This window comes from Gobio gobio (assembly GCF_949357685.1).
Source record: "Gobio gobio genome assembly, chromosome: 25".
Taxonomy (NCBI): Eukaryota; Metazoa; Chordata; class Actinopteri; order Cypriniformes; family Gobionidae; genus Gobio; species Gobio gobio.
The window spans coordinates 32,654,472-32,676,968 of record NC_137121.1 but is presented as its reverse complement, the minus strand read 5'-3'; the positions used below and the strand labels follow the sequence as shown (position 1 = coordinate 32,676,968).

The window sequence follows — 22,497 nt, the reverse complement described above, 5'->3', positions numbered from 1 at the left end:
CACCATTAAAGTCTAAACTTTGGCATTCAGAATAAAATGTGTTTTTATTACATGAAAAAGCTACAATCATAAAAATCCAAACAAAATCTTGAGAAAAAATGTTGCTATGGCAACGCTGTACCACAATGGAAAATGGTCAAAAAAGTAGTTTTCTATAAAATTATGATTTTGCATGTTTCTTTTAGAAATTGATAGATTTATATACTTTGAACTCATGCAAACAAAAAATAAGTAGATCACCATCATTAAACCTCAAATGACAAACTCATCCTCACTCTCATCCCATTAGTGAACTCTGCATTCCTCATATTGATCTTTCTGTAAATGTATTAATTAAAAGACATAGTTTTGTTATTTATACATAAAATGTATGCTTATGTCGAGCCCTGCATAAATACAGCTATACAACAATAAACTCCTCAAATAAATAATCACTGTGATTATATTATTGATGCTATTATCTATAAACAATCCCAATGGGGAAAAACATCACTGCACTTCCACTGTGGGACAGCGGTGCCATATGGACACACCGATATTTACTCAATTTACAGTAAAACTGTTGGATTTTTGTGAATAAAAATATATAATTGACTTTCCAAAGACACAACAATAAATCCCCCTTGAGAAGAGATGTTTAGAAATGAGGTTATTAGAGCAATTTCTGGAGCACTTCAGCTTCTGTGACGGTGGGAAAGAGTTTTGGAGGGACATTCAAATGTCATGTGACTTTAAAACAGCACATCATTGGCCAACTTAAGGCCTGCCCTTTTAATTCCCATAGAGCAATTTTTTTCCCCGAACAAGGAATTAGAAAATAACTCTTGCCATAGGGTTCAGTTAAAGTGTGTGTGTGTGTTCGTACTCTAACTTACTATGAAAATACTCATTAAAATGTAAAATTATCTAGGACATTAAATATACATATAAAAACATATATTCTAAAATAAACGGTTTATCATAATAATAAAGTGTAGACTCAAATGTCAATGTAACGCAACTCTCTGCTCATATTCAGTGTTTAAACTGGAAACTCTCATTCTGTGCAGTTTTGGTGGCTCTTAAAAGAGCCTTTGGGGTTTATAGCGGCTGATGCAGATGCGGGTTTAGGCGCGCTCTCCGCGGATGCGGCGGGCCAGCTGGATGTCTTTGGGCATGATGGTGACTCTCTTGGCGTGGATGGCGCACAGGTTGGTGTCCTCAAACAGGCCGACCAAATAAGCCTCGCTGGACTCCTGCAGGGCCATGACGGCGGAGCTCTGGAAGCGCAGATCCGTCTTGAAGTCCTGAGCGATTTCTCTCACCAGACGCTGGAAGGGCAGTTTGCGGATCAGCAGCTCGGTGGACTTCTGATAACGGCGGATCTCTCGCAGAGCCACGGTCCCGGGCCTGTAGCGATGAGGCTTCTTGACGCCGCCGGTGGCCGGAGCGCTCTTACGGGCGGCTTTAGTAGCGAGCTGCTTCCTCGGGGCTTTACCACCGGTGGATTTACGAGCGGTCTGCTTGGTTCTTGCCATTGCTGCAGTTACTTCTCTCTGTCCTGTGACGCTGGAAATGCGGCTCTTTGTTACACGCCTGGTTTTATAGCATTCGACCACCACGAGCTCACAGTGACGCGAGGGAGCAGAGGCTTGTGATTGGCTAGTGTGTGACGTCTACGCCAATGACTGCGCGTCTCCTCTTTTCAAACACGCGGAGGGTTTCCCGCTCGAGCTGCTTCTATTGACTACATCAAACAAAGAGTAAATTACTCTTCCCGGATCTTTATACTCACATTGTTGTATTTATTTGTTCTGAAATACTGGCCTTAATTCCCAGTGGTTGTGCAGATCTTGGATTAGAACACAATCACAGTCTATATATAAAAGCACCGCAGCCAGAAAAGACACACTATGGTTCCCACACGGGGCGTATAACAGTTTTCTGTAGAGCAGCCGCTACTGAAGGGCAAAAGACCCAGAATAACATTGATCAATTTGTTACCCTGAAGCTAATATATTGATTGTTCAGAAAATCTATTATAATATTTTAGACATTATCAGAACTTAACCATTATATATTAGGGGCGATAGTTTGGGTGGTAAACACACATTAAGAGGTAAGTTAATCTGCTTGTAGAAAAACGCACAACTTGCGTGACTATGATAATCGATGCAAAACATTAAAACAATTGACTAATTTCCACTCTCAACCACATGTTGTTAAGTAATAACCGAGTGCTCTTTATCAGATAAAATGGGTGGCTCTTAAAAGAGCCTTTGTGTTGCGAAAACAGTCGGTGATCAGTTTATTTGGACTTGGCGGCCTTCTCGGTCTTCTTGGGCAGCAGCACGGCCTGGATGTTGGGCAGCACGCCGCCCTGAGCGATGGTCACTCCGCCCAGAAGTTTGTTCAGCTCCTCGTCGTTGCGCACCGCCAGCTGCAGGTGACGGGGGATGATGCGGGTCTTCTTGTTGTCCCGAGCGGCGTTTCCAGCCAACTCCAGGATCTCAGCGGTGAGATACTCGAGCACAGCCGCCAGATAAACAGGAGCACCGGCACCGACTCGCTGAGCGTAGTTGCCTTTGCGGAGAAGCCTGTGAACACGGCCGACGGGGAACTGCAATCCCGCCCTGGAGGAGCGAGTCTTAGCCTTCGCTCTGGCTTTGCCGCCGGTCTTGCCTCTGCCGCTCATTTTAGATGTCTCTGACTAAAACCTTCAGTCGATAATAAAAGAATGAAGGTCAATGTTGCGCCACACATTGTCTTTATACGAGAGTGCCAGTCGCCCATTGGTTTAGAGTCTGTAGAGATTTCAACCAATCACTGAACTTCCCTCCAAAGCCCAACCCCCTTTTCTAGCGGGAATAATTATGCACAAGAATTTGTGATTAATAAAACAGAACAATAGATTAAACTACTGAAATATTTGATAGAAAATATATATTGTACAGTGCATTACAGATGGTAAGGGAATTATATCCCTTAAAATTCATTTAACAATGTGGTTGTCTGTGTTCAGTTAATATGTGTTCAGTTAAAGATCTTTTAACTAAAATGGTGAAATTTAAACAAGTTTTTCATATAAATTACTTCACTCTCGATTTGTTATTGGGGTTTGACATGCACACTTTAACATGGGACATGGATATTAATCGCTGTTTCTACAAAAACCTTTCACTCACTGTATATTCTGGGCACATTGATCTTCTGATACTGTAGTTTTAAGGTCCTTTTGTAATATTTTAGTTTTATTGTGTGTGGGGTTGTGTCACAATCCTCCAGCAGAGTGAATATATTCTGTCTGTGGGCCAGTGACAAATAAGGTTTTCAACTGACAAAAAATTCAAATAGGTTAAAACTGCACATCAGCTCCACTGATGTGGTTTTCAGTGTGTAAACTGTTACACACAAACTCAGTGTGGTTTCTTCCCAGATTTAAATAATTTTTTCATGTTTATGAATATCAAAACAGCACAACTTTTCAACATTAGGTTTCATTTAGTACTGAAAAGTACCTTGAACCATTTTATTGATGATCATAGTATTCATCTACATCAATATTCATAAATAATGTAAAGGGTTAAAGTAGGCGACCTTCACTCATTTCACTGAACAGCATTTATTTGAACGACACATTTACAAAAGCATGTAATTGAACAACATATTTATAAAGAACAATCTGATTAAGGGGCATTTCCCCCAAATGACAGGTTGGACAATAATGAAATGTAAATGTAATTGAATATTATTATGAATTATATAATTTGCTAATATTCAACTAAACAATGTTAATGATATGTTAATATCACAATTTGAATGGAAATTATACAAATGAAAGCTGAAAACTGTATAAGAATATATTGTCAAACACATGTCATCCAAGATAATGAATTACATTAGGGGCTAACAGAAAAAAAACTGTTATCCTGTATGACAAAATTGTTATCCTGTATGACAAAACTCAGTTTAAATCTTAATCAGGCAGTATTTTTGGCTACCTATAGAAATCTGCAACCTTTACCTTCAACTTCCAAATATGTAAATTCATGCTAAATAAACATATTTACATAAAATCCACATTATATATGTTATTTTAGCGTCATCCCATATGACACAGGATTTTACTACATAGTGTGCTAGTGAGGAAAAAGGGTAAGTTAAACACATTTAATGAAAGACATACTTAAATGTCACCATTGTTTGGGGGGTCCTTCAGGGTCTTCCTGATTGTTTAACATGCTGTCTCACATCGTGTCAAAATAAAATTGCTCCAGTTTGCTGGTTATCCCGAATGACATTGGCTGACAGCCAGTTTTGGGACAGAATGCTCCAAAGCATAACAATCAACTGGATGTCATATTCTTTGTAATATTTAAATATATTGTTGTCAAGACTCATACAATAATGCCTGTGGCAGAGATGTAAGGGTTTATTAGATTTTTTACAGTTTGTTTGGCTTTTTTTGTATGTCACTCTAAGGTCCGGACAGTTATCCGGTATGGCATTATGTGACTATAATGTCTAATACTTCTTACACTTTGTAATACCCTAAATATATGTTCATATCATTTGATAAACAGAGATCAATAGATTCAATAAATGTGCTTTTTATTAAACATTTCCTTATTTTGACTTCATAAAGGGCTTTGGACATCAAAAGTGCACGTCACTGGGCCCTGTACTGATGTATAAAAATGGTTTAGTGATTCAAAACTTATTTTATCTTTGTCTTTATTTTGCAACATCCCATTTGGACTGTGATCATCAATGTCTGAACCCCTTTCTGCCCTTTTTAAAGCTACACTGTGTAACTTTTTTAGTCTATTCTTAGCTAAAAACACTTAGTTCTTTCAAAAATATATGTGCTCATTAATGTATATTTACTTCTTTCAAGTAATAAAGTATTCTCGAAAGTTTATAATATGCCATTGAAAATACATAAGGTAATGGGATCTAACGGTGGTCGCCATGTTGCCCCTCCATCTTGAAAGTACATTAGCCAAAGAGGGACATACCCGTAAATTCAAGCTTCGCCTTTCGCGTTTTAACCGGTTTTAACACTGTGCGCGTCAACTTGTTCAGACTTGTCTGGTGCATGCGCAGAGAGTTTTCATCTCAGCAGCTCCAGTAACAGAGTTACGGAGTTTTCCTGGCTTGTTTATTCCTCAAAAGTCTGTTTTTCCTTGTGTGGTATTTCTGTGCGTTAATAACTCCGTAAGTAATAATAGTTATTGTCATTGTGGATGTGTTTCAGAGTGTGTCATCATGTAATTCAGTTGATGTCACCTCAGAAGTATTTTTGTGTCAACATACAATAGCGTAATGCTCACCTATTTGAATAGTCATTCAGTTATTAACAATGTTTATTCGTTTATAGAAAATATTTGCTTGTAATGTATGTTGATGGAAATATGTATCAGGTCTGATCGGCATATTAACACTTGTTATACAGAGCGCACTGCAGTGCTAACGTTAAACCTGCGCACACACTTTTGTAACCGGACACCGCTTGTTAGCAGCAGCAGCGGCAGCTCCGCTCCTTTTAATGCAGCTGCATTTAGCGCCTATATGTGGTACAATAAGCTCTGGTTTACGGTTACATTATACAAATGTAACTTATAAGTATTATACAGTTCTTAACTGTGTATATTCTGTCATGTCATTATCATGTATATTTACCATCCTAATTTGTTCTCTCACAGAAACCACATTTATGTACATATCCATGCAAACCTGTTTATGCCTTGCAATTGGATGACTGAATAAACATTACTATCATCAAAGTTCACTCTGGATTAGCTGCAGTTCTTTCTAGCCGAATAATTAGGCCAGTTGAGTTCCAACCATCCCACTGCGCACAGAATATCCCACAGGCACCGTGTCGAATGTGGACGAGGTCGAACTGGAAGCCATATTAATCTTGGACTAAATCGGCCACCGTAGGAGTTAAAACGAAATCGGAATTGAACAGAACAGAAACTAAAATTCACTGGATGGTCATATACAAGTTCACCACTAGATGGGGGAAAATATCACACAGTGTAGCTTTTTAATCAATTGTTGTATATATATTAAAAAAAATAGTTTAGTGATTCAAGACTTATTTTAGTTACTTATTTTAGTATCTTAAATAATGTTTATATTCCATGAGTATAAGTGGCCACAAATAAAAAAAAAAAAGTTTTTCTTGACTTATCCGTTCAAATCATTAAAATACACGAGATTTGCTCCTTTTCAGAAAAAGTGGTTGGCTCTTAAAAGAACCGTTGAGGAATAAACTAAATTGGTATGTAAAAAATATTTACTTCTTTTTGGGAGCTGCCTTTTTAGGCTTGGCGGCTTTAGGCTTTGCCGTCTTGGGTTTCGCTGCCTTGGCTTTCTTGGGGCTCTTGGCTGCTTTCTTAGCCTTCTTGGGGCTCTTCGTCGCCTTCTTAGCGGCTGAGGCGGCGGGTTTCTTGGCCTTCTTGGGCGATTTCTTGGCGGCGGCTTTGGGCTTCTTGGCGGCGGCGGGTTTCTTGACCGCGGGCTTCTTGGCTTTAGGAGCCGCTTTCTTGGCCGCGGGCTTCTTCTTGGTCTCGGCTTGCTGTTTGTTGAGCTTGAATGAGCCCGAGGCGCCGGTCCCTTTGACCTGCACCAGGGTGCCTTTAGTCACCAGGCTCTTGATGGCGATCTTGACGCGAGAGTTGTTCTTCTCTACGTCGTAGCCGCTGGCGGCGAGAGCTTTCTTCAGGGCGGCGAGGGACACGCCGCTCCTCTCCTTCGATGCGGACACAGCCTTGACTATGAGCTCACCGACGCCTAGACCTGCTTTCTTGGCTTTCGCAGCGGACTTCTTCTTGGGCGCTTTGGCCGGGGCGGTAGCAGCCGGGGCTGGGGCGGTTTCTGCCATGTCTCTCTGATCGGATCTAAAGTCTTTCAAACGCTGTCTGGTTTCAGCAATGACTGGCGCTCGCGCGGCGCTGCGCTCTTCAATAACACATGAGAACCTTATAGACTCAACCTGCCCGCTCGGTGTCTGTGCGCTTCCACGAGCCCCTCAAGCGTGTGTTTTCTTCTCTCACATTTGGGGCAAAACTGAAGCGGTAAAATAGTTTGTCACAGTCAAAACAAAGTGAACACCAAGCAGAGGTTCTGAGCTTTCATTAGAGACTAAAACACGCGAAGAGGAAATGTTTATTTTGCCTCCATCAGATCAAACCCAAGGCGAGCATCAGCCACGGGGGAAAGCCGCGTGTGAATTTGATGGATAGTTTAAGTGTAAAAGTTGCTAAAAGCCCAAACGCGTCATCTGTGTGTTCAGCAAACAGTCTGAAAGAGACTTTAATGAAATCAGCATCAGTGAGGGCGTGAGGAGGCTTTCTTACAGCTGCTGTTTGGGGCAGCTTCAAGCACACGAACATCATCCGGAGGATCCGAGTCTCTCTGTGACTCTCATGTCTGGCCAGCAGATGATCTGTCCTCATAAATAACAATAATCATAATAATAAATACACATGATCACTCAAGTGTTAATGTTTTAACTAAATCATCACATGTGTTTCTCCTCATCTTCTCAGTTTTCGGCATGTGAATGAGGATTGTGTTAGAGCTCATCTGAATGAGTTGTTCATTTACAGTAAAAGGCATAGCAAGTGACTTAAATAACAATCCCTTCTCACTATTTCTTATGTTCCATCGTGTTCTAGCTTATACTTTTCTGGACAATGTTTGAAACCTTTTTATTGCTAGAATATCTCACTTCATTGCCTCCTATATTCCTCAATTGTAAGTCTTTTTCAATACATTTTTGTGCTAAATGTATAAATATAAATGTTATATTTTGATTTAACCACTATCTAATTGATAAAATAGTCATATTATTCACTCAATATGTTTGATATATTTGCACAGATGTTGTGGTTTTGGTCAGAATATATACTAGTTCAGCTCTAACCCTGAACAAACTCACCAGATCAAGAGAATGAAGGTGTTCAGAATTACACCGGTGCGTTAAACTGGGATTGGTGGGTCATTCCTGGTATTCGGTCTTTTGGGCGTCATAAAGCGCAGAAAGTCAAACTCAGTTTCTAAAATCAATGTTGTTTATGATTGGCTGATGTAACCATTTATAAAAAAAAAAAAAATTAAATGGAAGATCTGTTAGGGAGAAATGATGATTATGATTATACTTCATGGGCATTGTGTAGATTATCTTAGACAACTCATGTGCCTTTTGTTGGGTAAAACAGTTTAGGGCCCAAAACTAGATGTGAAGAACTGATCAGGAGTGCGATTAATTAAGATTTTTTTTTTTTTTTTTTACTGAAGAATAGTTTGCTGTTTCATCAGCAGAAGCAGCTTCAGGTCTCACAAAGAGTTCGTAGGCCACACTCTTTCTGCGTAATTTGTCAACACAATTATACTCTTTTCAAGGTCTAGCTACGTCATTACTGCAGGTTGAACGGTTTTGAAAAAGCTAGTCATAGTACATTTCCACACATCGACTGATAGGCAGAAACCATCGATCAAACTGTTGTCGCTGGAACCCAAAATTAGGCCCTTTGTGACCTTCCATGTTGTGAATAGGCGCTGACAGGTCTCAAGCAGAATACCAGCTATACACCAATACTGATCTGTAAAAGACAGACTAAAACAACCACACACAGATCCACCAGGCCCACAGATACTTCAAGGTTGGTGTTGGTCGAGCTCTCTGATCAGAAACTTTCCCAAAACATCCTGATAACATGTTCTTTCTCTCAGTAAGAGGTACAGACAATATTCGTCTTTATTCTCAACTTAATGTTGAAGAACTGTTTAATGTTTAACTGATCTTATCAGAGGCAATGGCTATGACAAACTTGGACAGAAACTTATCTGCTACACATGAACAACTGAACTTGGAAACCTTCAAAAATACCGAACATAAACCACAAGATATTGAAAATGATATTGACCCAGATAATAACTTTTATAATGAAAATCAAAGCCAGTGTGAATATTATACAGTTGAACAGTTTAAAGAATATGTAAAAACGGATGGCACAATTTCATTAATACATTTTAATAGCAGGAGTCTTATCGCAAATCTTTCAAAACAGTGCCTCAAACAAGTGGGAAATTATTTACAGCAATTGCAATAACAGAGACTTGGCTTACGGAAGAACAAAATGATTTGGTGGAAATCGAAGGATACAAACTGGGTCGGGGTTGATTGTATTATATATTGATAAAAGATATAAATGTAAAAATGTCCTTTGTCCTAGATACAGTTATGGAATGCATCACTGTACAAATTGAAAGGGAAAAATCTAAAAACATTCTAGTTAGCTGCATTTATAGGAAACCAGGATCAAATATTGACATGTTTAAGGAAAATATAGCTGAAACATTCAGTACTAGTAATAACAACAACAAAAAATTATTTGTGGAGATTTCAATATTGATCTGCTCAATCCACAAGAACACAACAAAACTACAGAGTTCATTAATATGATGTACAGTATCGGTTTGTATCCCTCAATCATTCGACCAACCAGAATTACAACAAATAGTGCAACACTAATTGATAATATACCAATGAATACAAAGTTGAAAGTGGACTAATAATAAATGACGTCAGTGATCATCTGCCAGTTTTTGCATATATACACAGCTACACTAAGACCAAGAAGGAGAGCAAAACTTATACAATGATTAGTAGAATCCAAGAAAACATTAATACATTCAAAGAGGATTTACTGAAACAAGATTGGGGTCATGTGTATGTAAAAAAATGTGAATGAAGTGTATGATTCGTTTTTGGCTATTGTAACATCACTTTATGAAAAACACTGTCCTCTGATAAAGAAAGAAGTAAAACAGAAATCTGGGGAAAAACCATGGATAACTAACGGAATATTAAAGGCATGTATAGAATGTATAAAGTGTTTTTAAAGAAGAGGACAAAAGAATCAGAAAACAAATATAAGGCATGTAAAAATAAACTGACTAGAATCATGAGAAACAATACACATAATTATTATAGTAAATTACTGGAGGATAATAGAAGTAATATAAGAAATACCTGGAGGGTGCTAAATGAAATTATCAAGAATAAAAAAAAATTCTTTTTTACTAAAATCAATACAGAGGTTAACGATATGACCTTAATTAATTTAATGATTTTTTCGTTGGAGTTGGTCCATGTTTGGCTGGGGAGCTAGCAAAGACTGGCAGTATAAATGATGTGCTAAGTAAAAATGTAAATATTAGTGAATCTATGTTTGTGAAGGGAACTGATGAAAAATAAATGATTGAGATTGTCAAAACATTTAGGAGTAAAAGAGACTGAGAGTGGTTTAAGAGACTGGAATGGTATTGACATGGTTATGGTCAAAAGTATTATTGGTTGTGTTGTTAAACCGTTAGCATATTTATGTCAATCAATCTCTGAAAACTGGAGTTTTTCCTGACAAAATGAAAATGTGAAAAGGTGATTCCAATATATAAAGCTGATGTAAAACATATATTCTCAAACTACAGATCAGTTTCGGTGCTCTCCCATGTTGGTGTAACAGCTTAGGACCCAGGACCATTAGTGAAAAATGAAGACTAAGAGTGAGGAGTGCAATTAATTAAAGACACATTTACTGAAGAATAGTTTAGGTCTAGCCACGTCATTACTGCCATGTTGAATGATTCTGATTGGCAGAGAAAATGCAGAGTCATGGTAAATTTCCACACAAGGATAGATAGCAGAGCATATCACTAAACTAGGTAGGCTAGTTGTCGCCCCATCACTAGAATTAGATCTTCGTTGACCTCGGAGGTTGCAGAAAGGCGTCTTCAGGTCTGGTGTCGTGTGCAGAAAATGTCCATCTTCAATATTAGGCCTGCAAAGATCATGCAACGCACACACACAAAAGCTCCCTAGAATCACAGCTCTCCCAAGGTTGGAGAGTCTTAACAACATATCAACAAAGCACTTCACCAAAACATGCTGATAACATGTGCTTTTCTCTCAGTGAGAGATACAGACAATAGTACAGACCATATTCATCTTGATTCTTTAGGGTTTCACTAAGGGGAAATATAAAATAAAATAAAATGAAAGACAAATCCATATTTCATCTCTGGAAGCCGGGCTAAATTAGAAATCTTTGTTACTGCAATCCTGTCGATTTTGGAGGTGTGTGATGCCTCCAAAATCCAAACACACAACAACATGTTCTGCTATCAAGTGTTTTTGCGAAACATCACACACGCCCAGGACAGACCCTCAGTCACCACTCAGAGACCAAATACAAACTTTAGAAATTATAAAGGAAGAAACAATCATTGGGTCCTATTGATTAAACAAAAGCATAACTGGAAAGAATCATTAAAATCATAATAATTAAATAGGAGGATGAATATTGATTGAGGCTTTGATTATGAATTTAATTAGGATATATACAATTATAGTGAAGCGGTGGATTTCAGAATCCACCTTTCACCCAGTTCTCAAAAATACTAGAAAAAATTCTCTCTATAAAGGCCTTTGCACACTGAGTCCGAGATTCGCATGCAAAATTTTTGCACGTCAAAATATAAATTCAACCTCACGTTATGTCACGCTTGCACACTGCCTCCAGAGCCGGCTCTCCCTATAAGCGAAGTAAGCGGCTGCTTAGAGCCCCGCCGCCACTAGGGGGCCCCCTAACTACTGATTGCACTCGCCAGCGTCGCCGCAGTTTATCACGCAAGACGCTCAATTCGCGTCATTCGCACCGCGCGAAAAGCGCCTTCCGCGCCGCGGGACCTCTAGACGCGCGTCAACGCGCCTTTCCATTGACTTAACATTGAAATCAAATCACTCGCGCCAGACACTCTATTTGCGTTTGGTGTGAACACAGCATAACGTTAGCTGTCCGTCGATTATGCTGAATCAACATTGCTTGCGCTATGGTCCAGCCGTCGGCCCCAGCTCTGGGCTACAGACCGCGTAGAGACAGACCCACCTCCTATGAATGTATTTTCTTTTTAACAGTTAACGTTACATGACCTACACTAGTTCTGGGAAAGAACAAAACAAAAAATCTCAATCGACCCTTATTACAATAAAAAATAGTTTAATTATTGAACATTCGAGAGAAAGAAAGTAAAAAGGAAGAGAAAGAGCAATCATTTGACAGTCAAAATCAAAATGAAGTTTAAAATAAAGCGGTTAAATACAAGTTTTTTCTTATGGTCTTAATTGAATAGGCAATTAAAGATTATTAATAAATATTAATCTATATACTATTATGAAATATTTTATATATTGTTAAGCTAAATCCCCCAGACCATTTAAACCTAAAGAAAACACAGTGTCCTCTCTGAAACATTATTAAATGATGATCGAAACAAGACACCTAAAAGCAAAATGGATTTGTGGTAAATTTTAGTAAAGAACACTGTAAAAAAAAAGCAGGTCCCCAATTGAAAATTTTCTAGTGAGCGATCACATCTAAATTTTTCAGTTGGCCAAATTGAATTAATGTGAATTGATGCAATTTAATTAAATTAAAATTCAAGAAATTAAATTTGGCCAACTGAAAATTTTAGATGTGATCGTTCACTAGAAAATTTTCAATTGGGCACCTGATTTTTTTTTTTTACAGTGAATGTATTACTGTATGTAATCATAAAAGGTAAAAAATATCTCACTCCATGCTGTGAAGGTTTAAAATATGGACAGTATGTAAGAGTTAATCAACCAATAATTAAATAATATAATTTAACATTGGATTTCTTTTAATTTACCCTTAACATAATTGTAAAAAACAAAATGTCACTTTCTCAGGAGGAGCCATTCTTAAATATTTTGGTGGTCGTGGAGAAACATTTCAGGAGGCTGACACCAGAGATGACACAAGTAAATATTTCCCACTGCCTTTCTTTTGAATAGTTTTGTGCGCAACTTCAACATATAGCTAATTTTCCTCTTGCCAATAAAAATGTAGTTTTATAATCATAATTCACTATGTTGTCTAATTGTACTTTAATATTAATTTAAAATTAATGTGTTTTATCTACTCTGCATACTGTATTTATTATTAATTATATTATAATCTCAACAGCTGGAGGAGGTGACTCTACTGCTCCTTCAGTAGAGCATAGCGAGCCGCATACCACTATGGCTAATGTTGTAAGTTAGCTATATATTGTTAATGCTAAATTATTAATATTTATTTGTTTACAACAAATTGACCTTAAATTTGCAAATCTGTAATCTTTACTTTTACTGTTTCAGTGAGTGTACTTTAATAAGCAGTAAAATAATTGTAGGCAATCATGTTAAAAGATATACAGATGAAATGTGTAAGTGTTAGATTGTATACAGTTGCTGGTTTGCGGTGCAATACTCCATTATTCACTGCAAGGCAGGGCCCCAAAATTATCCTGCTTAGGGCCCCCAGATTTACAGAGCCGGCCCTGCCTGTGACTAAAGTAAAGTCACTAAAGTAGCTTAGAAACTCAACTCAACCGTTATAGGCATACATTTGAATACCTTTGAAGTAAGTACAAACCACAGCTTCATAATGAATAGAGACGGAATGAGTAATTCACACACACACAATCACTCTCTCATTAATGCATTCAAATAAATGTAATGTAGGTCAACTACTCACTTTTTGCATTTGTTGGAAAAAATCCAACTTTAATAGTTACTAGAAAATCAGTAACACACACACGCATGCACCCTCCTCTCTCTCGCGTCAGTCAGACCAATCGTGGCAATGCATCACATTTGCTTAAACTTTTATGTAGCCACGCAACAATAATTTCAGCATTCACTGTATACACCGGGACGTGATGTTGTGACGCGATTTTTCAAACGGATGCTTCACCTAAAATGCACGGCTATGCAAGTGATGCAAGCCAAATGCAGCGTTCTATTGAAAATGAATGTATGTATACAGTACCAAATTGCAATGAAGCCTCACGCACACACACACACACACACACACACACACACACACACACACACACACACACACACACACACACACACACACACACACACACACACACACACACACACACACACACACACACACACACACACACACACACACACACACACACACACACACACACACACACACACACACACACACAGGTTGCTAGGTTACCATAGCAAATAGGCTCACCCCAGGAATGATATATTATTTGTTAGTAGCCTAATGGTAAATGCTGCACGTGTAGAAATCTACATAAAAGATATCTACTTTGATGTCAGGGCTAGATTACAGCATGAAACCTGTTGTGCATATTAATAAATTAAATTGCTTTTCCTCTTCATTTTCGTTATGCATTATTTGTTTTGGTTGTTTAAAAACACAATTTTTTATCCGATTAATCGATCGATTGATTAAGTGCTAGATTAATCGATTACAAAAAAAAATCGATAGCTGCAGCCCTACTTAATACCTATCTCATATATTGTATTGTGTAAGCATACGTGGCTTTGGACGCTACATACCATAAACATAAACATATCTGTCTGTTTGATTACAGGTGCTGTGAGGAAAAACACAGTGACACGGTCAGCCACGGATGCGGAGGTCACCAAGCATGCTATCAGGTGGTTCAACCTGGCGGCAGATCGGGCAACGAGGAGACGTGTCCCGCCTCCATCCACACAAACTGAGTGATAAAGTCTGTTTTAAAAATAAAACAAATTTTTATTGAACCTCTTGTTGTTCACTCACTTTCTGATATTTTAGCTGTGCATAGTGCAGCATTTCATTGAAGTTGTAGCCTAATAGATAAAATATTTTATGTTTGCACCAACCTAGGCCTATAAAGCATTAAATTAGGTTTTGACCACAAAATGAATGTAGATTAGCCTAGCCAACATACTTAACAAAAACTGAATAGGCTTTAACCTATAACTTTTCACTAATGTAAATGTCAATTTTATATTTCCATTGAGTAGTGATTACTTTTGTACAGTAAATGTATATCTTGGATTGAAACTTTTCTGTTAGGGCTTACAATATTGTTGGGTTAAAAATACAAGGCAATGCAGATTTAAGCTTAAGGTCTATATTGCTGTAGTAACCTATGTTAGGCTTAGTGATAGTTTTGGTTTTATCCTATAGTTTAGTTTATCCTATTTTATCCTACAGCAAGAACAGAAGGAATTTTAAAAATGAGATAAACGGGTTCAAAACGGACCCGGGCCAGATGAGCCACTATTTTTGAGTCCGTTGCGGGTCCGCGGCGGATGTATGTATCAATTTGAGGGTCCCAAACGCACCCGCCGTGGAGGTATAGGGTTTTAATCGCGGATGCGTAGTGGAGACAGCGCGTAGCCACGGCGGGTCCGCGATCCGCCTTCGTTGCGGATCCGTCACTGCGCGCAAGTGGATTCCGATACTGATCCGTTTCGCGGGTCCGTTCCGGAAGCCGCGACACCTCCGCGACCGATCCGCCGCGGAGTCCTTTTGCTGTGTGGGCCATTCCCTGAAGCTCTACACACTGTTCTTGAGCTCATCTGAAGGCCACATGAAGTTTGGAGGTCTGGAGCGATTGACTCTGCAAAAAGTTGGCGACTTCTGCGCACTGTGACCCTCAGCATGCGCTGACCCCGCTCTATGATTTTACGTGGCCTATCAGTTCGTGGCTGAGTTGCTGTTGTTCCCAATTGCTTCCGCGTTGTTATAACACCACTAACAGTTGAGCGTGGAATATTTAGTAGTGAGTAAATGTCCCGAATGGACTTATTGCACAGGTGTCAACCGATCACGGTATCACGCTTGAGTTCTCTGAGCTCCTGAGAGCGGCCCATTCTCTCACTAATGTGTGTAGAAGCGTCTGCATGCCTAGTGCTTGATTTATACACCTGTGGCCATGAAGTGATTGAACACCTGAATTCAATGATTTGGAGGAGTGTCCCAGTACTTTTTGCAATATAGTGTATATATAGAAACCTGCTAAAATCAAATGGATAGAATTTTATTAAAACAGTTTTATTAGCTCTTGTTACTGACCTCAGTTCTTCTTTCAGCCTTCTGAGTTTATCATACAGTCTTTCATTTCTCACATCCAGGGGGGAAGTCGGGACAAACCAGCTTGCTACACACTTAAAGATCACCACTACATGCTGGTCACAGAGAGATAGATCAAAATCAACATTCATTATTATTCTTAGTGTAATTACTGTGTATCTGGAATCCGGTTCTTATTTATTTATCAGATTACCTCGAACAGAATGATGAAGACTAATCAAGCTGCCAGAATGACCCAAAACTGATTCGTTAATCTATAGTCTTCATTACTTCTGTAGTCTCTATAGCTGGAAAGAAACAGTATAGTAAATAAACAGACAGACGGATGGATGGATGGATGGATAAATATTACCTGCAGTGTGTCACATTTATGCCACTGTAAGTGATCATCTGATGCTGTTTGAAATCTTGACTAACTCTCTGATCACTTATATTAGCAGTGGAAAGTGTGTTGTTTATGTATCCAGCCATACAACTGCAATTAGAAAGAAGATTGAAAGACACACTTGTGGTGCTGCAAATACTGTAGGCCTATGTTGATTACTCAGGTGTGAAATATCAAGTCCAGCTCACTCAATGCCTGCAAAGATGCCGTTGGCACAGGGCCCATAGTAGTACTTGTAAACCAGACGAGGAATGAAATCGGAGGAGATGCCAATGACCAGTCCATTAGCAATGACAGCAAGCACACTGATAGCCTCCAGCACTTCTGTCCAAACACCTTAAATGAGAAAACAGTTGTCATTTCATACATTTGTTGAGGTCCACATATTTTTTTTTCATGACCATTTTCCATCCTATATTTATTAAGTAGGCTTCTTCTTCTTTAGAAATTTAGACTGTACCTCTCCTAGAGCTTTAAAGCTACAACCTCCAAACTCGGCTCAGACGGTTCTGACTTAGTGAGCTATATCTTTTCAAACTGATCCGATTTCCTAAAAATTAAGATTAAAAATCATACAATTCCCATTTAGGGGGCCAAAACTTTAAAATGCCCCATTATGGTTTTTCGAATATTCCCTTTCATGCAGTGTGTAATATATAGATGTTTGTGAATGTAAACGTTCTGCAAAGTTGTAAAGTCGAAAGTGCGCGATAAATAAAGTTATCTCCCCAAAGAAAGAATCGACTCTGAATCGCCTTAACGAGTCGTCTTTGTTTCAAATCTTTTCGCGTGACGGTTCTACTTCACTAGAAAAGACATTTGCATAATGTCCGCCTATGTTGTACACAGTTCGCCCGCGTGATGGTGAGGAATTACAGTTGAAACATCAAATAATGTACCTCAAACTGAGTAGCATCACTGAGAAACGTCCTGCTCAAGGTTCAGGTTGGATAACTAGTTCTTCCAATGTTTCATCATCGATTCGGACTCGCGCTGGGATTGGTCTAAAATGGACGTCATCGTTACTGTATTTACAGTGTGTACAATCGCTGAGCTTTAGGAAGCCTCCTGACGGAGCTGGAGTTCAGTTATGGGTTCAAATACACGCTGTACGCGGTAGACCAATCACAACAGACTAGGCCATCTGACCAATCAGAACAGAGCAGACCAATCACAAAAGACTGGGCCATCTGACCAATGAGAGTAGAGCAGACCAATCACAACAGACTGGACCATCTGACCAATGAGAGTAGAGCAGACCAATCACAACAGACTGGGCCATCTGACCATTGAGAGTAAAGCAGACCAATCACAACAGACTGGACCATCTGACCAATGAGAGTAGAGCAGACCAATCACAACAGACTGGGCCATCTGACCAATGAGAGTAGAGCAGACCAATCACAACAGACTGGACCATCTGACCAATCAGAGCAGAGTAGCTCACGGAAAGGAGGGATTTTGAGATACTGATCCATTCTTCCATTGAGGTGATGTGCAATTTATAATGAGAAAATTAAACTGTTTATTGATCTTTGATGCATGTAAACCTGTTGTAGGTGACCTCCAAAACAAAACTAGGAAATTTTAAAATAGCATAACAGTGGCACTTTAATACACTCTAATAGAGTACGCACACTTCATCCACTATGTATCGATCTCTGGCAAAGCCTAGCAACTAGCTTAGGACATGCTAGTGTGCTAAAACATGCTAGTAACATGCTAATTCATGCTAGCAGTGTGCTAAAACATGTTAGCAACATGCTAAATCATGCTAGCAATGTGTTAAAACATGCTAGCAACATGCTAATGCATGCTACCAAAGTGCTAAAACTTGTTAGCAAAATATTAAATCATGATAAAACATGCAAGCAACACATTAAATCATGTTGACATGTAAATAAATCATGCTAACGTGTTAAAAAAACATTCTAGCATCATGCTAATTCATGCTAACAACTCAAACTGAATAAGCTCTTTGATATCAAACGATTTCTCATAATATGAACATTCTGTTTATAATCCCATGAGTTTTTTTCCCCCTCACCAATATTGTTGGCCTTCGTTGGTACTAGTCTGCGTTCAAGGCTGACCATCTTAATAGCATCCAATCGGATCTCAATGATGTTGTTTAGAAGAGCCAACAATGGAGCTAAAGGAAATGCCGCTACGAAGATAGTAGTAAAACTGAACTGCATCTCTGGGGAGGTAAAAAAAACATCAACAAAAAACAGACAAAAAACATAATTTTAGACATCAGTGTTTGACAGAAAATATAAGCTTTGCAATGTATCCTCCTTAAAAGATCTCTAGAAGATCTCCATCATGACAAAATGTGTAGGACGAGTTACTGGACAAAATGTAATAGCTACTTATGGTTAGGGATTTTAGTTATATCCCTATTTATCCCTATTTTATTGTCTTATCAAACACCACTAGTAACCGGTTCTGGAAACAAACACACACACACACACACACACACACACACACAAAATGACGAGCATTCATCTTCAAGCATATTTTCAAGATCTGTACCCATTTCCAAGAACTCATTAAAGAGGCTGAAGCAATCCGTTTCAATCAGGCTGTAGTTTCTTTGAAGGTCTTCGAGTTTTTCTTGTTCAACCACCTCTTAAACCAGCTGTAGAAAAAGGATATAAATAGGTGTTTGTTACCTGTTATACACTTACTGTATGCTACACAAAGTCCATGAAGCAGTTTAACACAGGGATTCATCCTTCTGGTTCCTTAACTATTATTTTTAGTACTTGAAGATGAAATGGTCCTAACTATATAATAACATATGACCGAAATTCTACTTTCAGTAACATTTTAAGTCAACATTGAACACACAATAGAAATCATACGTCATAAAAAACTATTCCCTTACGAGAGTACTCTCGTATTGCGTTTGCTAAACGCTATGGGGGAAATTCCTTTCCTCGAGATATTGAAGCAAAATTTTTATCCAAAAATACCATGTACACAGTGCAGCTGCACAGCTCTCAGCAGGAAGCAGCTGCATGCTGATTGGCTGTGCCGCTGCAACTGCAGCAACCTATGGCGAGACCGCGGGGCGGGACGGACCAATCAGGTCCTTCTAAATTCCCACCACAAGGGGCAACAGAATTTGCATAGCCAAGGGTATATAAGACCCTGTCTCGCAAGGTTAGTCAGATTAAATCTTCTTCAGCGAGTTGCCCTCGCTGAGCTCTGGATCGAAGCCCGCCGTCGAACTGGCAACACCACTTCTAAAAGCTTTCTAGCTCTCCACCTCTCTTCTCTTGTGTCCGCCGCGTGTTTTACGCCGTGAACAGAGAACATTGGTCTTCCGCCGCTTCAAATAAAGCAGCGGACATATGGAGCTCTCCCTTTCTCTCGTTCCGTCGCTCTGAGAAGCGCTGCGGACAGAAGATGTGCATTTCTGCACACGAGTGAACTCAACCTAAGCTCTCCTCACTCTTCCTTCTCTCTCTCTCCGCTCTTGACAACAATATATTTAAATATTACAAAGAATATGACATCCAGTTGATTGTTATGCTTTGGAGCATTCTGTCCCAAAACTGGCTGTCAGCCAATGTCATTCGGGATAACCAGCAAACTGGAGCAATTTTATTTTGACACGATGTGAGACAGCATGTTAAACAATCAGGAAGACCCTGAAGGACCCCCCAAACAATGGTGACATTTAAGTATGTCTTTCATTAAATGTGTTTAACTTACCCTTTTTCCTCACTAGCACACTATGTAGTAAAATCCTGTGTCATATGGGATGACGCTAAAATAACATATAATGTGGATTCATGGGCGGCGCTAGGGAGGGGCTAGCAGGTGCTTCAGCACCCTCAAGAAAGATCAAGCACCCCCAAACATTTTTGCTGGAAGCAATTATATACAGGCTGTATTCTAATTAATACATAAGTAAATAATTTAAAACAATAAATGAAAAAAAAATAACCATTTTACTCATTAAGCGTGCGTAACATATGTGACGTAACGTGTCACGTGAATTATAGCTACCCTGTCGCTTAATAGCATTTCATTCACAAAAAAAATGGAGCGGTTCCTTCTGCCAAGTAAGCGATCTCGTGATTCAAATATAGATCCTAGTAAAAACGAGAAAATAAACTTGTCTCAGCCAGAGGTTGAAACCTATTCAGATGATTTTATGGAGTCTGACACGGAGCAGTCCGCTGACACGTTTGCCGCGGAAACAGAGACGGCAGGTAACGTTAATATAACTGGAACGTCCATTCAAAATAGCAATACAAGCTCAAGTGTTAACGGGCCTATGGATTTAAGCCAGAAACCAGACGAAGGACCAAGGCGCCCTATCCGTAAATACCCATCCCAGATGTTTGGAAACCAGCAAAGAAGCTTCCAATCTGGATGGTTTGACCAATTTGACTGGCTGGAGTATTCTGTTAATAAGGATGCAGCATTTTGTTTTTCACGCAGACATTTTGCGGCTGCGGGTTGCCATGGTTTCCGTCTAGAGCCAGCGTTCACAGTGTCTGGATTCCAGAACTGGCGTAAAGCACAGCCGAGTTTTAAAGCACACAATGTTAGTGCTGCACACAAGTTTTCGATGGAGGCATGGTGTGAATTTAAACAGAGGATACAAGATGGCTCAAAAATACTGAACATTATAGATAAGGGACATTCTAAAGTAGTCGAAGAAAATCGCCACTATATGAAGGCAGTTGTTGAGAGTTTGCGCTACACGGCTTGTCAGGGCATCGCTCAGCGTGGCCACAGAGAGGATGAGCAGTCAGCGAACAGGGGAAACTTTGTCGAACTCCTCAATGTCATCAGCATTTTTGACCAAACGGTTGCAAAAATGATAGCACACAACCCGTCAAATGCTAAATATACTCATCACGAAGTGCAAAATGAGATAATCGGTATTATGGCTGATATGGTAAGAAAACAGATAAGTGATGAAGTGAAGGATGCTGGCTATTTTGCATTAATCGTTGACGAGAGCAAAGACATAAGCAAAAAAGAATAGATTTCCGTAGTAGTCCGCTACCTTTATGCCGGGAATGTTATGGAGGAGTTTTTAAACTTTACGCCAGCTGATGGATTGGATGCAGATTCTCTTCTACAGTGTATTAAAAGAACTCTCAGTTATTGCAACATCGATGTCAACGCATGCATTGGCCAATGCTATGATGGAGCTGCGGTGATGTCGGGGTGTAACAACGGGGTGCAGGAAAAGTTCAGAAAAGAGGTGCCTCACGCATTATATGTGCACTGTCATGCACATAGACTAAATCTGGTTCTAGTGGACTGTGTACGAAATACCAAGCCTGCTGCTGAGTTTTTCGAGATTGTGCAGATGCTCTACAATTTTTTTTCTGGTTCAGTGGTGCATGACATTTTCAAGAAAAAACAGAAGGAGCTTGAACCATCTGAACAGCCAGTCGAGTTGAAGAAACTTAGTGAAACACGTTGGGCATGTCAGCACTCTGCGTTGTGGGCAATCAAAAAATCACTCCCTGCCATTCTGGCCACTTTGCAGGATGTTCATGTACACACGAGTGCGAAGCGAAAAACTGATGCCAGGGCAATTCAGGGGCTTATCGACCAACAGTTTGTTTTGCACCTCATTTTATTTGAGGACATATTCCGGGTCACCAAATTTGCTTCAGACCAGCTGCAGTCACCCAATCTGGACATCTCATCAGCAAGTGATCTGATCCAATCTGTCGTCACAGCACTGTCCGAAAAACGTTCAGAGTAATATTGGAGTGACATACAAAACCGTTCAAATTAGCTGTGTGCCAGGGTTGGCCTAGAATCGGAGAGCTTAACACCACAAAGAAGAAGAGATGCCCGAAAACAAAGCCAGCGATTGAATGACTTTATCGTTGAGGCTCCTATACACCGCGCGCACACCTCTGATGATGATCTGCGCACCGGCTGCTTTTATCAACTTGTTGACAGGCTGGTCAGTGAATTGACGAGACGCTTCTCTAAAGATGCTGACGATGTAATGATGGGGGTCTCAGCCCTCAGCCCCCAACACAAGTCCTTCTTAGACAAGATTGTCTATTGTCCATGGCACAGTTTTACGGCATCACAGAGGAAAATTTTAACGCAGAGATGCACCAAGTCCGGCGTTTGCTT

At 39.5% G+C, this 22,497-nt stretch overlaps 3 protein-coding genes across 3 annotated transcripts; all 3 read right to left on the bottom strand.

Moving 5' to 3' along the window:
* Positions 1-1,106: 1,106 nt before the first annotated feature.
* Positions 1,107-1,517, bottom strand: LOC307121319 (histone H3.2-like; the record flags this gene model as incomplete). Its single annotated transcript, XM_079808838.1, has 1 exon — positions 1,107-1,517. The coding sequence occupies one exon, from the start codon at positions 1,515-1,517 to the stop codon at positions 1,107-1,109; it is 411 nt and encodes a 136-aa protein (XP_079664964.1).
* Positions 1,518-2,287: 770 nt separating this feature from the next.
* Positions 2,288-2,674, bottom strand: LOC307122341 (histone H2A; the record flags this gene model as incomplete). The annotated part of the gene is made up of 1 exon (XM_079810424.1): positions 2,288-2,674. One exon carries the CDS (start codon positions 2,672-2,674, stop codon positions 2,288-2,290), a length of 387 nt encoding a protein of 128 aa, XP_079666550.1.
* Positions 2,675-6,283: 3,609 nt separating this feature from the next.
* On the bottom strand, positions 6,284-6,871 carry LOC307121356 (histone H1-like; the record flags this gene model as incomplete). Its single annotated transcript, XM_079808904.1, has 1 exon — positions 6,284-6,871. One exon carries the CDS (start codon positions 6,869-6,871, stop codon positions 6,284-6,286), a length of 588 nt encoding a protein of 195 aa, XP_079665030.1.
* Between the last annotated feature and the right edge of the window lie 15,626 nt (positions 6,872-22,497).